Source organism: Drosophila yakuba, chromosome 3L, assembly GCF_016746365.2.
Source record: "Drosophila yakuba strain Tai18E2 chromosome 3L, Prin_Dyak_Tai18E2_2.1, whole genome shotgun sequence".
Lineage (NCBI taxonomy): Eukaryota > Metazoa > Arthropoda > Insecta > Diptera > Drosophilidae > Drosophila > Drosophila yakuba.
Window position 1 is genome coordinate 6,217,763 of NC_052529.2, and position 13,969 is coordinate 6,231,731.

A 13,969-nucleotide genomic window follows, 5' to 3' on the forward strand; every position below is an offset into this window, starting at 1 on the left:
TATACATACGCGTTATGGGTGATTGTTTTTGTGATTTGAGCAATCTAAAGTGGCGATCGATTAATTATCTCGAGTGCCTAAAAACGTGAGTATCACGGTCTGGCTAAGAAGGTGTCGTAAATTACCCGATCCCCACCAAACTGCCCCATCGACTCCCTCACACGAGCTGCACCTGATGGTATATTAATAGGTGCTATGGCACTACGAAGTACAGTATTCACTTGGCTGGCACGGTGAAAGCATCTCGAAAATGCTGAGTCTTAAGTTCTGCATTGGCCTCGGTCTGCTGACCATCGTTTGGAGTGCTGCGGTTCCTGGAAAGGCGCCCGTGGACGAGGAGCGTATGCATCCACATCTGCCCACCAGTCCCAGGCTGCGTGCGATTTCCGGCGAGGAAACGCAGGAGTTCTGGCACTCGGCCAGCAAGAAACTCATCCGCGAGAAGTTGGAGTTTGTGAGGAATACCAAGAAGGCCAAGAACATTATTCTGTTTTTGGGCGATGGCATGGGACTGGCTACTCTGGCCGCTGCCAGGAGTTACATCGGTGGCGAGGAGCTGAAGCTCTCCTTCGAGGAATTCCCCTTCACGGGTCTATCGAAGACCTATTCGGTGGATAAAATAGTTCCGGATAGCGCCTGTACCTCGACCTCATACCTGTGCGGAGTGAAGGCGAACTACGGAACCATCGGCGTTAATGCGCACGTGAAACGAGGCGACTGTGCGGCGATGGCCGATGAATCAAACCATGTCTTCTCCTTGGGCAAATGGGCCATGGATGCGGGCAAGGCAGCTGGCCTGGTGACCACCACCCGAGTGACCCACGCCTCGCCATCCGGAGTCTACGCCCATGTCGCCGATCGCGAATGGGAGAACAACGCTGTTCTGGAGGAGACCTGCGGTGAGCAGTCTGAAGGTCTGCAGGACATAGCTGTCCAGTTGATCCACGGCGAGGTGGGCAGCAAGCTGAAGGTCATGCTGGGTGGTGGCAAGCGAAGCTTCTACAGTCCGGAACACTACGACAAGGGACGGCGCACAGATGGACGTAATCTCGTCGAGGAATTCGAGGCCTTGGACGCGGGCAACACCTTTGTGAAAACGCAGAAGAAGCTGCTCAAGGTGAATGCCACTGAAACCGGACGATTGTTGGGTTTGTTCAGCAAGAGCCATATGCACTACCATCTGGAGCAGCTGGACGATCCGGACAACAATGAGCCCACCCTGGAGGAGATGACACAGAAGGCCATTGAAGTACTGGAAACCGAAGAGCAGGGTTACTTCCTTTTCGTGGAAGGAGGTAAGATTGACATTAGCCATCACGATACAATGGCACGCATTGCCTTGGATGAGACCGCTGAGCTCTCGAAGGCGGTGAAGAAGGCTAGGGAGATGACCAATCCGGAGGAGACCCTCATTGTGGTGACCTCGGATCACTCGCACACCTTCAGCATCTCCGGCTATCAGCCACGAGGCAGCGATATCTTCGGAGCTGCCAAGGCGAAGGGCTCCGATGGCAAACCCTATCTGGCCCTGAGCTACGCCAACGGCAAGAGTTTCCAGGACTTCTACAACACGGACACCCACGAGCGTGAGGATCCCACTAGTCTGTCCACAATCGGAGACTTTGATCAGCTCTTCCCCGCGATGGTGCCTTTGGAATCGGAAACCCATGGTGGCGAGGATGTCGGTGTCTTTGCCTCGGGACCCTGGGCACATCTCTTTACCGGCGTCTACGAGCAGAACACCATTCCCCACATGATGGCATTTGCCGCCTGTGTGGGCGATGGACTAACCGCTTGTGATTAGGAATCGCCATCAGGAGTTGTTGATTGACAGACAGAAGGACTCTTAATTAGCACATCCACTAGACGATTCTCACGTACGCTTTATCGTTTTAAATGAATACTCAACAATTGACAGGTGCTGGAACACGCGGCTCTCGAGGCAATGAATTCGATCAGGGATTACCAAAACCAATACTTCAATACGTTTTCCTATCAATGTTAAAAACCAAATGTACTTATAGTGTCTGATTATAGGCAGACAATGAAAGCCCGATTAAAGCTGATTATATTAATAAGAACAATTTATATTTTCGACTTTTTATAACTCAGGGTGGTGTGATTCAAAAATGAGAAATGAATTTGCTTTTCGATTTTTATCTAGCAACATTCCTCACATTCGAATGGGTACTTTTCCATTGGTGGATTCTAAGATCTTGATAGTACGGCGGAGCCAAAAAAAATATACTGGACTTTGCTATTCATGGGGCATTCCTTCATAAAAAAACAAACAATCTTTTAAACAAAATATTTATTTTGTATTACATACATAATGTGTGATAAAAGTTGAACATATTTTGCGATTGCATATGTACTAAATGACGCAAAAGGATGGACTTTAACAAATAAGTAATCTTTTTTTTTGCGATTGTACATACTAAATGACGCAAAAGGATGGACTTTAACAAAATAGCGAACAACATGCGGTTTTTAAGTCACGAAACAAATTGTGATTCAACTACAAAGTTAAATCTTTTCAAATAAATTTTTTTAAAGCATGCATGATCTCAAATCATTCAAGATGAAAACTGTCGTTCAAAGTTCAAAAATTCAATTTCTTTTATCTTCGCAAATCACGAGTAAAAAGTAATCTGCACTTTTTTTTTTTGAAATGTGAATCCAATGACGTTAAACGATTGAGCGCCACAATTGTTTACCCACCGATTCCAGGGAATTTTATTTTTATCAACGACAAGTTAAATCTATTTGAAGTCTATCACAAAATGATAGTCTATGTTATGAATGCAACTAAATTCAATTTGTTGGTGGAAAATTAAATTTGATTTAAATCAAGTTGATTGGCTTGATACCTTTAATTCTAATTATCGTAATTGCTTTTAAAAATGTTTACACTGGCTTAAAAAACGTTAAATAATCGCGCCTTTTATACTATTAAATATGTTAATTGGTTTCGAGATTTTATGGCAAATGAATTTTTCGGTGGAATCTCGTGTATTTATGGCAAATATTTAACGCAAATTCATTGTTGACAATTATCATGCGTAATTCTATAGGGGAATACCCTCGAGTGGGTGTTTCTAATTTTATCCGCACTTACCAAGAAATGATATCGTAATTTGTGAAGCTTGAACAAATAACACTTGAGAACCAGCTCTACATAACAAGTTAGTAAGGTAAGAGCTCTAAAAAAAAACTTATAACCAATTTAAGACATCGTCCTCATCGAATCAAATTTATTTTCTTGTTAGACATTATCAGTACCGTTTTTATTAAATTATTCAACTAACTTTAAGCTTAAGTATTCCCTTCAAATGATGACTGCATATTGATTTGAGCTGCGCGGCTGGGTGAGCGTGGCATACTTCTCCTTCAGTTCGACTAGGGCCCTCTGGAAGTTCTCCACGCTGCTCTCCAGCTGGTTGGGATTAAGCTGCTGGACGGACTGGCCCTTGACCAGACCGGCGGTGGGTCGCTCTCCCAGGAGGAGGATCCTTCTCCAATCGCTGGCATCGGAGCTACCGCGCAGGAAGTCGTTGCGATTGCCCACCGCGAACACAGTTTCCTCCACATTCTCGGGCAAAAGTGTGGGCTGCTGGACGCCCAGATCGCTGGGTGTGGGCTGAGTGGGTGGCACTTGAACGGCTGGTGGTGTGATCCCCGACAGAGATGACGATGTGGGTTGAGGTGGTGGAATGGGTGCGCCGGCAGCTTGGTTTACCGGTGCATCGAATAGTTCACTGGGCAGATTCTGCGGTCGATCGATCTGCAGCACCTGACCATCTGGTGAAATGTGGTAGAACTGAGCTCGACCGGCTGCGACCGTTCCCGCAGCTCCCGGAATCACAATAATGTTGCCCACGGCGCTGGTCAGTGTAGAGGCTGCACCAAATCCGCCACCAGCTGGGGTGGAAATGAAAGGCGGCACAGGAACTCCAGGCGGCGGAAAGGCTCTCAATGGCGGACCAGCCGGGCAGGGGAAACAATATCCAGGAGGACCCGGTGGTCCTGGTAAGCCTCTGGGTCCCTGAATGAATGGCAGATTTGGGGGATAAGGACCTGAGGGTGGATAGCCCCAGTAGCCGGAACCACTGCCATGATGACCGATCTGATTGCCAGGAGGTCCGGGCGGTCCTGGAGGTCCTCGCTCGCCCTGTGGACCAGGATCACACGAGCATTTCACCAACGAAGCCCGGGCGGTAGAACACAGACCTGAATGGAAATTATTTATTTTAATATGTAAGGAAAATGTATAAATATTTTACAAGACTTACCCAAAACCAGGAAAGCCAAGAGTCCCAGAAAGCTCATGGTGTACTTCGGATATCTCTTCAGATCGGACTGAGCTGAGCCAAGAATTCGACTTCTGCTTTTATATGCTGAAGAACTCTAGATCAACATTTTAATATGCATAGAAAATATACAAAATAATCTCTAGATCGAACAGAAAACACATTTCCCGCACCTCCATAACTGTTCTTGGCCCACCATTAAAAGCGGAATGCCAAACGATGAAATGGAAAACTGTGATCACCCGGTCGGTGCAGTTACATTTATGATAATTTATGCAACAAGATACACGAACATCATTAGGACCGAGACAAGCCTACATATAAACTGGGTCAGCAGGGTTCTCGATTCTTGGCCAGCAATCAGCGGGACCAGTTCAAAAATACATCAACTGTCTATCAGGTCATAAACAGTCATCAGATTGTACAGTTTATGTGACCAAATGTGGGCGATACCCATCAAACTGACACCCAGACTTTTAAATCGCTTTCATACTGAATCGCCTTTTCATCGAAACGGAAACTCTGGAGCGATTATCCCAAGCGCCCTTACAGTTTCCAGTGCCCATAATTAGCATAAATTACGAAATCAATATGTTTCCAATCTGTTTCCACTCTTCGATGGCTGCAAATGAAAAGGCTCTGCGACATTTCCGACTTATCTGAGCATTCCATTGACGAGCCAAAGCCCCCGAGAATACGCGTCATTAGTGGGACTCGTCCACTCTGTAGGTGTCCACTAGAAGTCTGATGACATTGGGCCTCTTGAAAGTCCAGATAAGCGGAGGAGTAAATCCGGATGAAGGGTGGCTTGTGGCACCTGTTGAAACCTTTCAATACACTTCAAAATAGTTTTTTTTCTTATCTTGAAGGTGTGTCCATAGCACAGCTAACTTAACTAACGAAACTTTAAGTAAAGTAAAGTAAAAGTAACAAAGTAAAAGTGATAATATACTGGAAATTTGCTTCTATTTGAAACAAACTAAATAAGCTATGTAATATGGTATTCAGTGTATAGCACATGGTGTAAACACTGCAGTGATTAGTCGTATACGTAATGTAAACATAATAGACATGTTCAAGTACTTGAGCCAAATCAAACATCATCAGTTAACGACAAGAATCCGAAAGGCTTTATCAATGCTGTTGTCATGGAATAACCCCAAAGTACTCCATCCATCCTGTTGCTCCCAAATAAAAAGCAAAAGAATAGAAATGCGAGAATTGGCCCCCTAATAAATGGGCAGATAAGCGTTGAAGTTGTTTGCCTCACCGGTAATTGGAAAACAATTTGAGGGTCAATGTTACCGAGTGAATCAAAAACAGTAAAAGTGAAACGATCTATGTGCGCCCTGATAATGGCCAAGATGAAGGGGCATATAGTGCAGCCATAAACATTTGGTTTGGTTTTATATATTGAATTTATTATTAGATTATCGACTATTGCTAATCAGCACATTTCTTGCATCGTACATAACTTAATTGGCGCAAACAAGTTTCAAGTCACATTTTGTTGCAGTTGCATAGATTGATAAGTTTTCTAGGCAAACAATTCAAATAAAATACTCGATGTACGCCGTATGCAACGTAGCATGCGTTATAGAAAAGCACATATATGACATAAAAGTTATCTTCGGAAATATTTCAAATATTTTGTGTAAGCAAGCTTTTTTTTTAGTAATTTAAGTAGGCGCAAAAAAAATGGAACAAAAGACATTCCAAGACAAAAATAATTGTATATGATTAATAATTGACGCTTAAAGCTAGCAAAACGTAAATGCAACAAAAAGAGCTTTTGTAAGTTTTTTAGATTTATAATTCCGAAGGAACTCTTTTAGGTAATATATGTAGTTTGCGTACACATCGTTAAACTGAATCTGTAATCTTTGGTGCGAATATATTGGACTGGCATTCATTTTCACACCAACATGAGAAGTGGGAAACCTAAATAAACGAAAAAAAGGAGAGCCAACTGGAGCCAAAGTTGTGAGACACAACTGAAACTCTACTCAATAAATACAAGTGTAAATCGATTAGGATGATATACAGATCTGGGGGCGGGTCGCAGTCGCAGTCGCAGGGCTCTTAGTCTATTTTCACATTGGAATAGATTTTTCGCACGAAGAGATTCGTGCCCACATAGCCGACGGTGCCGCAGATAATGCCCAAGGCTCCGCTGAAGAGTGCCATGTAGCCAAAGTAGAAGGCCGTTTGGAACAGACCGAACATTCTGTAAAGTAATGCATATAAATTAAATATAACTATGTGGAAAATACATTAGTAAAACGCAACTTACTTGGTTTTAAAGAAGAAGTAATAGAAGGAATAGGCGTACACGTAAATGGACGTGGAGCCCGCAGCCATGAAACTCGTCCACTGCCATCGATAGTCCTCAGCATTTAGCAGGAAGTAGGTGCACACAATGGTGACGCACACCGTGACCACAGTCAGGATGCTGAACACCAGCAACATGAAGCCGTAGACGTAGTAGATCTTGTACGCCCAGAACGAGGTGAAGATGAAGTACATCTCAATGAAGATGGATCCAAAGGGCAGGACGCCGCCCAGAAGCACAATAATCAGCGGCTCCATGTACCACTTCTTTTCGGGAATGGGTCGTGGCACAGCGTTGACGCGGCATGGAAAGTCTGGCTGGCCGTCCAAATTGCGACCCACCACAGTGCCCACCAGAGTCAATGGCAGGATGACAAACAGGCAGATGCAGGTGACCGCCACCATGGTACCGAAGGGGATGGCTCTCGAGGCGTGGTATCCAATGGCAATGAAGTTGATCAGAAAAGCTGTGCCACACACAGCTACTGGTACTGTAAAAGCAGACACCAGCATCTGCCGGATCCAAAGTCTTCCACCAAGTCGGGCATAAAGCGATCCGCCAAAGTATCCATTGATTGGGGAAGTGGCGGCATACACAAATATAGCCGTGGACAACATGGAGCCGCGTTCCGTGTACAATTCACCAACGATGGCGAACATAATCACACAGAAAACAACCGAAATCAGTTGGTATCCAGCGCCCACCAAGGCCGAGAAGAGCAGCGTGTTGGGCGGCGAACGGAAGACATCGCCATGCACCTGCTTCCAACCGTATTCATCACCAAGATCGCGCTCCATGTCGTCGACCTCCTCGTCCTTACTGTACCGGGCGTAATCTTTGCGCAGAGTTCGCATCAGGATCATGGACACCAGACCCACCAGGAAGATGACCATCATGAAGCTGTTGAAGATGCTGAACCAGTGGATCTAGAAAAGATTACGAAAGGAATGATGTCATCAAATTTTTTCATAATGATTAAAACTGAGTTATGAAAAGCAATGGTTTTATATAATTCCCCATTGCTCTCTGACCTATTCCTCTTGGTATTCATATAAAATATGATTAATTTAAAAGTTGTGGAGTAAAACAAGTTCTATCCTAGCTGATTTTGCTATACACACCCTGTGCTGGAAGAAGTTGGGATCCAGATACTTGTCGAATCGGTTCTTGAACTCCACCTTGCTGGGCTTCCAGTTGACCTCGTAGGAGAAATTTATGTGTGAGCCCGGCTTGAGTTCCTCGCGACCCTCGGTGTGCAGGGTGATGTCCACGATTTGTTGGCCATTGTAGCCAATGGCGAACTTCTTGTGCGTGAAGATATAGTACTTGCCATCGCGCTCGTCGCGCTCACCGACTTTTCCCCAAATGGGCAAGCCATCGATATACATCTGGTACCAGTACTCGTTCTTCACCGCATAGGTAAAGGCCTTGGCGCTCTCCTCCTGCAAGGTGACCATGCAGATGACCGATTTGGGCGCATCGCTCTTGAACTCCATCTCATAGCCACTGAACTCCAGCTCCACTCCTTGAAGCGCCTCGCTCAGCGTCTCATGGTAGTGGGATATCGACGACTTTTGGCCACTGCAGAAGGGTAGGGAGAAGTATGCGTAGGTCTCCTGGCGATTGTGGTATGGGCCGACCGTGTTCATCCAGAGCACCACCTCCTCGCGGTCATTGTACTGGGCGGCAAAGTGGATGATGTGGTCAGTGTTCGCGGGATGTGGCATCCAGACTCACCTTGTGGTTGTGCTCATCCGCCTGGGAGAGCGACACGTAGCAGCTGGCGATCAGCAGACATAAACAAATTGCACGGAACGGCACGAAAGTGGTTTTCGTGGCGCTGCTGCCCATCGTGGCTAGTCCAGGTGGTGACCTCGATTGCGCGTCTTTCGGGTGACCTCGCTCTGCCGGCCTGACTCGATTGCCCTCGCTAAGATTGCGCTTTCAAATCGTTTTTTGTGGCAAACACACAGATTTGCCGACAGCAGAAATAATTCCGTTCTCGTCTTTTAGGGTTGTATCTCGAAAACGTATGAATGTGAATGCCAACGAAAACGTGACGGGGAACGACGTATCGTGCGTAAAAGTGTTACAAAAATACCACCTATCGCATAAAGGTATCGCCATGGCGGGCTTTTTGAATGTAACTCAAAAATATTTTTTTGCGAAGTTCAATTCGGTACCAGCTAAATGGGGTTGCATTTCTATGTTATCTAAGTGACTTCCGTTTCAGCATATCTTGGTGTTTGAAATATTATTATATATTATATATTTTCGAGTTGAGTAGGAATGAGTAGGAATATCCAGATTAGCAATTACCGCTTAGTTGCTTCGCCTCAGTTGTAAATAAGCATCCGCGCAATAAAGTCGAAGGTCTTATATATTTTTTTATTATTTTTATTTTTATTTTTCTTTTATTATTAAAGTCTCTAAGTGTTAAACTTATTAGTTGAACAATGCTACTTTTGGGATCACTTATTACGTATCTCCTGGTGAAGCTGCTATCTGCGAATGCTGAGATTGCCGACTGCAGCTTTTTTGATACCGTGGATATCTCGTTGGGACAGAGACTCTCGAATGGATCATACCTCTACGAGGGCTTACTCATACCCGCCCATTTGACGGATGTGTATGAATTTAAGCTCCTGCCGAACGGAGGAAAGGAGCAGGTGCCCAGTCACGTGAGAGGATGTGCTTGCAAGCTGAGGACGTGCGTCCGGTTTTGCTGCCCACATGACAACTTAATGGATGGTGGCGCTTGTGTCCCCAACATGACGGCGGAAGAGCAGGAAATACTCAACCCCTTTCTAAATGTGACCCTGGCGGACGGATCGGTAGTGCAAAGGCACTTCAGAAAGGACCTCATAGTGCAGGGGGACCTCCCATCGCCTTCCTGTAAAATGTTTTCCCTGGACAACCGCCAGAAATTGGAAGAGTATACATTGTTCGAGGTAGGGCTGCTTAAAAAAACAACTTATTTCTGCATGATAATTTCCTTTTGATTCACTGCAGAATGGAACTTTTCTGCGGCACTTCCATAACGTGTATTTGGACAAGCGGGAGTACTGTCTGCAGCACCTTACATTCCAAGACAATGATGACTACTCCATTCGAATTACACCCCACAATTGCTTGATAGAGCCAAAAAGAATGGGACAAACTGTTGGTAATGTGAAGCCCACAGTTTGCATCATAGGAGCATCAGTTCTACATCATTCTTATCCCCTCAGTTATGATCATATCCTTGATATGTATGCTTCTTACGATGGCCGTGTTCCTGTGCGTTAGGAAGCTAAGGAATTTGGATGGCAAGTGCTTGGTCTGCTACGTGGCGTGCCTGTTTTTCGGATACCTAATGCTACTCCTTAATCTGTGGCAATTATCAATTAGTTTCTGTCACACAGCAGGTAAGATTCAGACATGTTCTTACACAGTTGAATACAACTTGAACCACTTAACCATACCGGGTCAGGTTTCCTGGGATACTTTTTCGTGATGGCTGCGTTCTTTTGGCTGTCTGTCATGAGCCGGCACCTTTGGAGGTTTCTCACCACTCCGAAGACTCCGTCAGATGGTGCATTCTTGAGATACAGCTGCTTCGCCTGGGGAATGGCTTTGGCCTTGACCGGAGTCACCTTTCTGGCTGATAGGGTCATTGGTTCCGACGCATGGAGGCCTTACATGGGCAACGCTGGCCATTGCTGGATCTCTAGTGAGTTCTATTTTGTGTCCGGCTTGAGGAACTTTTACACCAATGTTTTCCTTTACCCTTATAACTTAAAGCTTATAGTTGGTCTGCAATGCTGTACTTCTATGGACCGATGTTGATCATCATCCTCTTCAACATCACTATGTTTACCCTGACGGCTAAGTATTTCATCGACTTGAAGCTGGCTCTTAGGAAAATTGCTCGCAATTCTGGCCTAGAACAGAAGATGAAATCGGACAAAATAAAGTAATTTAATTATAGTTGTGGAATATATCAGTTTAAGATCACTGAAATGTCATGGATTCGTTGCAGTTACATACAATTGCTGGCGCTCTTCACCTTAATGGGGATATCGTGGAGCATTGAGATATTCAACTACTTGTATCAAAATGATGATCTATGGGTCAATGTTGTTGGTAGCTACTTCAACTGGTCCCAAGGCATCATTATATTTGTGCTATTTATTCTGAAGCCCAAAACTCTGAGACTAATAAAGGAACAGTAAGTCATTTTGAGTCCGCAGTTAGAGTAACTAGTTTTCTAATATGTCTCTTTCCAGAATACTTCCCCAAAAGAAAGGCCTCTGTTTAAAATTATCAGCAAATCTGCCAAGTGTGTGCTCGGAAACCATCTCTAACACGCCAAGTCCCATTAGGATGTCCATGAAACTATAAGCAAGAGTACTCTCTTATTTAAACTGAAAATGAATTAAAAAAAGACTTAAATTATTTTATTTTGTATGAGCTACATCCGGACTTGTGTACTTATAAAATATATTTTCATATTTTTATACATATATCTTGTGTATTTATTGTGTACTTATAAAAGATATTTTCATATTTAACCAGTCATTTTTTTAACTCAAGCTTAATGAGCTCATTTGCATGCTTATCTGAACATGAATAATTTTTTACAGTTTTGCGTTATAGTGGTTTGTTGTTAGTATGAAAGTGATAAATTTAATCATGACATTAATGTGGATGTTATAAGCATTAAGTGATACGGTTCTTAGTTTTATGCAAATAAAAGAAGTTGTAAATATACATTCGCTTTATTTCTTGTACAAATTTTAATTTAAAAACTCTGAACGCTTTTTCAGATGCGGATTATACTGCAGCAGTCATCATCGATGTCGAATCTTCTTGTTTATGTGACCGCTCTTCTTCGCCGTCGCACTGGAGTTCGTGGACAGTTTACTCTTTGTATTCGTTGTGGGTGTGCCGAGCAGATCCTTGTTACCTCCACTATTCGTAGATCCCGCCACCACTCCGCCAACTACGCTACCCTCGTTCCGGTGCGAAGGTGAGTCTGTAAATAAATAGGTTTAATAAAGGAATTAACATCAGTTATAGACTCTTGACTTGAAAACAGCACTTAAGTAAATTCTGCCTTACCCTTTTCATCTTTCGGTGTGCTCTTGATTGTCGTGGATCCATCGTGGGCCGTTGTGGTGTTCTGGTTGATTGAGATCTGATTGTCGCTGGAGTCTTCATTGGTGATGGAATCCGATTCGCTGGCGCGCTCAGCTGCAGGTGAATAAATGTGCGAATATTTTTAATAAACAATTGCAGATATATGACCCTTCTGGGCATGAAGAGCACCGCACTTACGATTGCATATGGCCATGGAGGTAATGCTGGACTTGGAGAACAGGCGCTCGGCCTCCTTGAACTTGCGATTCCGCTTGTCGGCCTTGGAGTTGGTGGCCTTGTTGGAGGTCAGGTAGCGCTCCCAGCCGCGGATGATGTTTCCGCACAGTTGCGTGTCCTCTAGGTAGGAGCCCTCGAAGGCGTAGATCTGTCGCTCCAGGTTGGCCAGTTGTTCCTGTCATTTATGCAACACAATAATGATAAAGTGGTGCGATTTTGGGTTTGTTTATGTTGTGGCTCACCGATGTTTCGGCCTTCTTCTTGATGAGGTCCGCCAACTCGGCGCGTGTGTCCATGGAGCCGCTTTTCGTATTCGAACTCGTTTTGCCCGACTTCTTGGGCTTGTTGCCGTTCGTTTCGCTGACATTTTTACTCGTTGGCGAGCTCATAATTTTAGAAAATGCAAGAATTTCAACAATTTATATTTTGTTTTGGACAATGTGACCAGGTGTGGCAAAGCAGTAATTCCGTTGGTCGATGATAAGTCTTTATATCGATTTATGGTTATCGGTTGCGCCTATCGGCTTAGGTCGGTGCTAAATTTCAGCTGTGACTCAAACCCGATGTAGTTTTAAATTTGTCTGCATAGGTGGCGCTGCGTAGAGCAAATTTTTTAAACTTAGTTTTTATCTATGCAAATAAATTCGAATGGAAAAGTTTGATACTATTTTGTTGAATTTTGAATAGATACCTAAAATTGTAATGCTGCATATACGATAAAAAATATCAAATCAAATAAGTACATGTATGACTTTCATTCATTGAATGATCTTAACCATTTTTAAGAAATCAAGAAATACTTGATGTATTTCGGGGGTCAAAGAACGCAGTTACAAAACTTAATGACCACCTATATCTGTAAGATTTTTATGGTTCTTTTTTCACTTTTTCTTAGCTTTTTTTCTACAGCGCTTGCCCCTTCACCACTTTGCATTTTGAAGCGAGTGCGGCTGCCATTGACCTCTCGTCTTGTTGTTTTTTATTTATGCGTGTTCCACAGACAAAAGATTCGGTTCAGCTGTAGCGCCATCATCAACGTCTTTTTGATGGTGATCTTCAAATGATCTCCCCGTGGTTCTTGCATAGTTTGTTGACCCAAGTTCGTTTCAAAAGTTTGTTGAACTGCCGAAAAAAAAAGTGAAGCTACCGTTCTAGCTCTCTATTTCTGTGTGTCTGCTTTTTTTCGCCTTTCGCTCTCTTGCCGCCTACTCTTTCTCTTTTACTTGGCTTTATTTTGTCTGCCGCTTTTTATGGGCCTTCGTCGTCGCGCCTATTTCACTTTCGTCATACGCGGCGTATGCGTGATTTTATTTCTGCAGCACATCGCCTTTCGCGTTGACCATAGAAAAGCCAATATAAAGTGAGGCTGCGGATGAAGACGAACTCGATTAGAAAATGAAATCATAATACAGTGGCCAGCAAAAGCGAAACGGCAACGACCGTTGCAAGTCGAAGTCGCTGACTAAACAAAGTCTGCCATTCCGTCGTGTTCCACTAACACAATCGACTTAGTGACTAACTGGCTAACTGACTCAGTGACTAAGTGGCCGACTGACAGACTGCAGTCTTTTCAATGTATGTCAAACATTGGCGCGCGCTTGGTCGCGAAACAACACAAAAGTGCAGCAAAAAAAAACTTTCATTTTATTTAAACAAACACACAAGGCGCGGCCTGGACTTAGACTTGGAAAAACTTATTTATATTTGGTTTTAAGCAAACATCTGCCAACTGAAAACTCTGATGCTCGATCGTCTTAAGCGGCCTTCTTCTGGTTTACACCGAAAAAAAATATATCCTTGTTTATTGTGCCTTTCGAATAAGTTACATAAGTTACTTCCTGATGTATTTGTTGCTCCTCAATAAATTTGTATAAATAAATATAGTTTCAGCTGCAGATTTAATAAATTTTTGGTTAACTGCAAGTGTTTTTGATCAGTGCTGCCATTGGATGGCAGTTTACTATAATTT

The 13,969-nt window shown here is 43.8% G+C and overlaps 5 protein-coding genes across 5 annotated transcripts; 2 read left to right on the forward strand and 3 right to left on the reverse strand.

The window, feature by feature from the left end:
* Positions 1–210: 210 nt before the first annotated feature.
* Positions 211–2,088, forward strand: LOC6533078 (membrane-bound alkaline phosphatase). The gene has a single exon (XM_002093774.3). It carries the CDS (start codon positions 251–253, stop codon positions 1,802–1,804), a length of 1,554 nt encoding a protein of 517 aa, XP_002093810.1. The 5' UTR covers positions 211–250; the 3' UTR covers positions 1,805–2,088.
* A 1,137-nt stretch (positions 2,089–3,225) lies between these two features.
* On the reverse strand, positions 3,226–4,738 carry LOC6533079 (collagen alpha-1(VIII) chain). The gene is made up of 2 exons (XM_002093775.3): positions 4,293–4,738; positions 3,226–4,230 (listed from the first exon to the last, which is right to left on the reverse strand). The coding sequence occupies exons 1-2, from the start codon at positions 4,327–4,329 to the stop codon at positions 3,329–3,331; spliced, it is 939 nt and encodes a 312-aa protein (XP_002093811.1). The 5' UTR covers positions 4,330–4,738; the 3' UTR covers positions 3,226–3,328.
* A 971-nt stretch (positions 4,739–5,709) lies between these two features.
* On the reverse strand, positions 5,710–8,673 carry LOC6533080 (transmembrane 9 superfamily member 3). The gene is made up of 4 exons (XM_002093776.3): positions 8,380–8,673; positions 7,764–8,321; positions 6,604–7,568; positions 5,710–6,537 (listed from the first exon to the last, which is right to left on the reverse strand). Exons 1-4 carry the CDS (start codon positions 8,491–8,493, stop codon positions 6,393–6,395), a joined length of 1,782 nt encoding a protein of 593 aa, XP_002093812.1. The 5' UTR covers positions 8,494–8,673; the 3' UTR covers positions 5,710–6,392.
* A 341-nt stretch (positions 8,674–9,014) lies between these two features.
* LOC6533081 (probable G-protein coupled receptor Mth-like 2) lies at positions 9,015–11,143 on the forward strand. Its single transcript, XM_039374097.1, has 7 exons — positions 9,015–9,593; positions 9,655–9,808; positions 9,873–10,049; positions 10,115–10,354; positions 10,426–10,597; positions 10,664–10,852; positions 10,911–11,143. Exons 1-7 carry the CDS (start codon positions 9,099–9,101, stop codon positions 11,023–11,025), a joined length of 1,542 nt encoding a protein of 513 aa, XP_039230031.1. The 5' UTR covers positions 9,015–9,098; the 3' UTR covers positions 11,026–11,143.
* Positions 11,144–11,386: 243 nt separating this feature from the next.
* LOC6533082 (chromatin modification-related protein MEAF6) lies at positions 11,387–12,461 on the reverse strand. Its single transcript, XM_002093778.4, has 4 exons — positions 12,243–12,461; positions 11,962–12,175; positions 11,746–11,877; positions 11,387–11,659 (listed from the first exon to the last, which is right to left on the reverse strand). Exons 1-4 carry the CDS (start codon positions 12,387–12,389, stop codon positions 11,475–11,477), a joined length of 678 nt encoding a protein of 225 aa, XP_002093814.1. The 5' UTR covers positions 12,390–12,461; the 3' UTR covers positions 11,387–11,474.
* Between the last annotated feature and the right edge of the window lie 1,508 nt (positions 12,462–13,969).

Excerpts from the sequence above, each read along its gene's own strand:
- LOC6533078 (XM_002093774.3), top strand. The coding sequence starts at position 251 with ATGCTGAGTCTTAAGTTCTGCATTGGCCTCGGTCTGCTGACCATCGTT.
- LOC6533079 (XM_002093775.3), bottom strand. The coding sequence starts at position 4,329 with ATGAGCTTTCTGGGACTCTTGGCTTTCCTGGTTTTGG. Across the intron at positions 4,231-4,292 it reads CTTGGCTTTCCTGGTTTTGG|GTCTGTGTTCTACCGCCCGG; the intron begins GTAAGTCTTGTA and ends ATTTCCATTCAG.
- LOC6533080 (XM_002093776.3), bottom strand. The coding sequence starts at position 8,493 with ATGGGCAGCAGCGCCACGAAAACCACTTTCGTGCCGTTCCGTGCAATT. Across the intron at positions 8,322-8,379 it reads CGGATGAGCACAACCACAAG|TACAATGACCGCGAGGAGGT; the intron begins GTGAGTCTGGAT and ends TTTGCCGCCCAG. Across the intron at positions 7,569-7,763 it reads CCAACTTCTTCCAGCACAGG|ATCCACTGGTTCAGCATCTT; the intron begins GTGTGTATAGCA and ends AATCTTTTCTAG.
- LOC6533081 (XM_039374097.1), top strand. The coding sequence starts at position 9,099 with ATGCTACTTTTGGGATCACTTATTACGTATCTCCTGGTGAAGCTGCTA. Across the intron at positions 10,050-10,114 it reads TAGTTTCTGTCACACAGCAG|GTTTCCTGGGATACTTTTTC; the intron begins GTAAGATTCAGA and ends ATACCGGGTCAG. Across the intron at positions 10,853-10,910 it reads CTGAGACTAATAAAGGAACA|AATACTTCCCCAAAAGAAAG; the intron begins GTAAGTCATTTT and ends GTCTCTTTCCAG.
- LOC6533082 (XM_002093778.4), bottom strand. The coding sequence starts at position 12,389 with ATGAGCTCGCCAACGAGTAAAAATGTCAGCGAAACGAACGGCAACAAG. Across the intron at positions 11,878-11,961 it reads CTCCATGGCCATATGCAATC|CTGAGCGCGCCAGCGAATCG; the intron begins GTAAGTGCGGTG and ends ATTCACCTGCAG. Across the intron at positions 11,660-11,745 it reads CACACCGAAAGATGAAAAGG|ACTCACCTTCGCACCGGAAC; the intron begins GTAAGGCAGAAT and ends ATTTATTTACAG.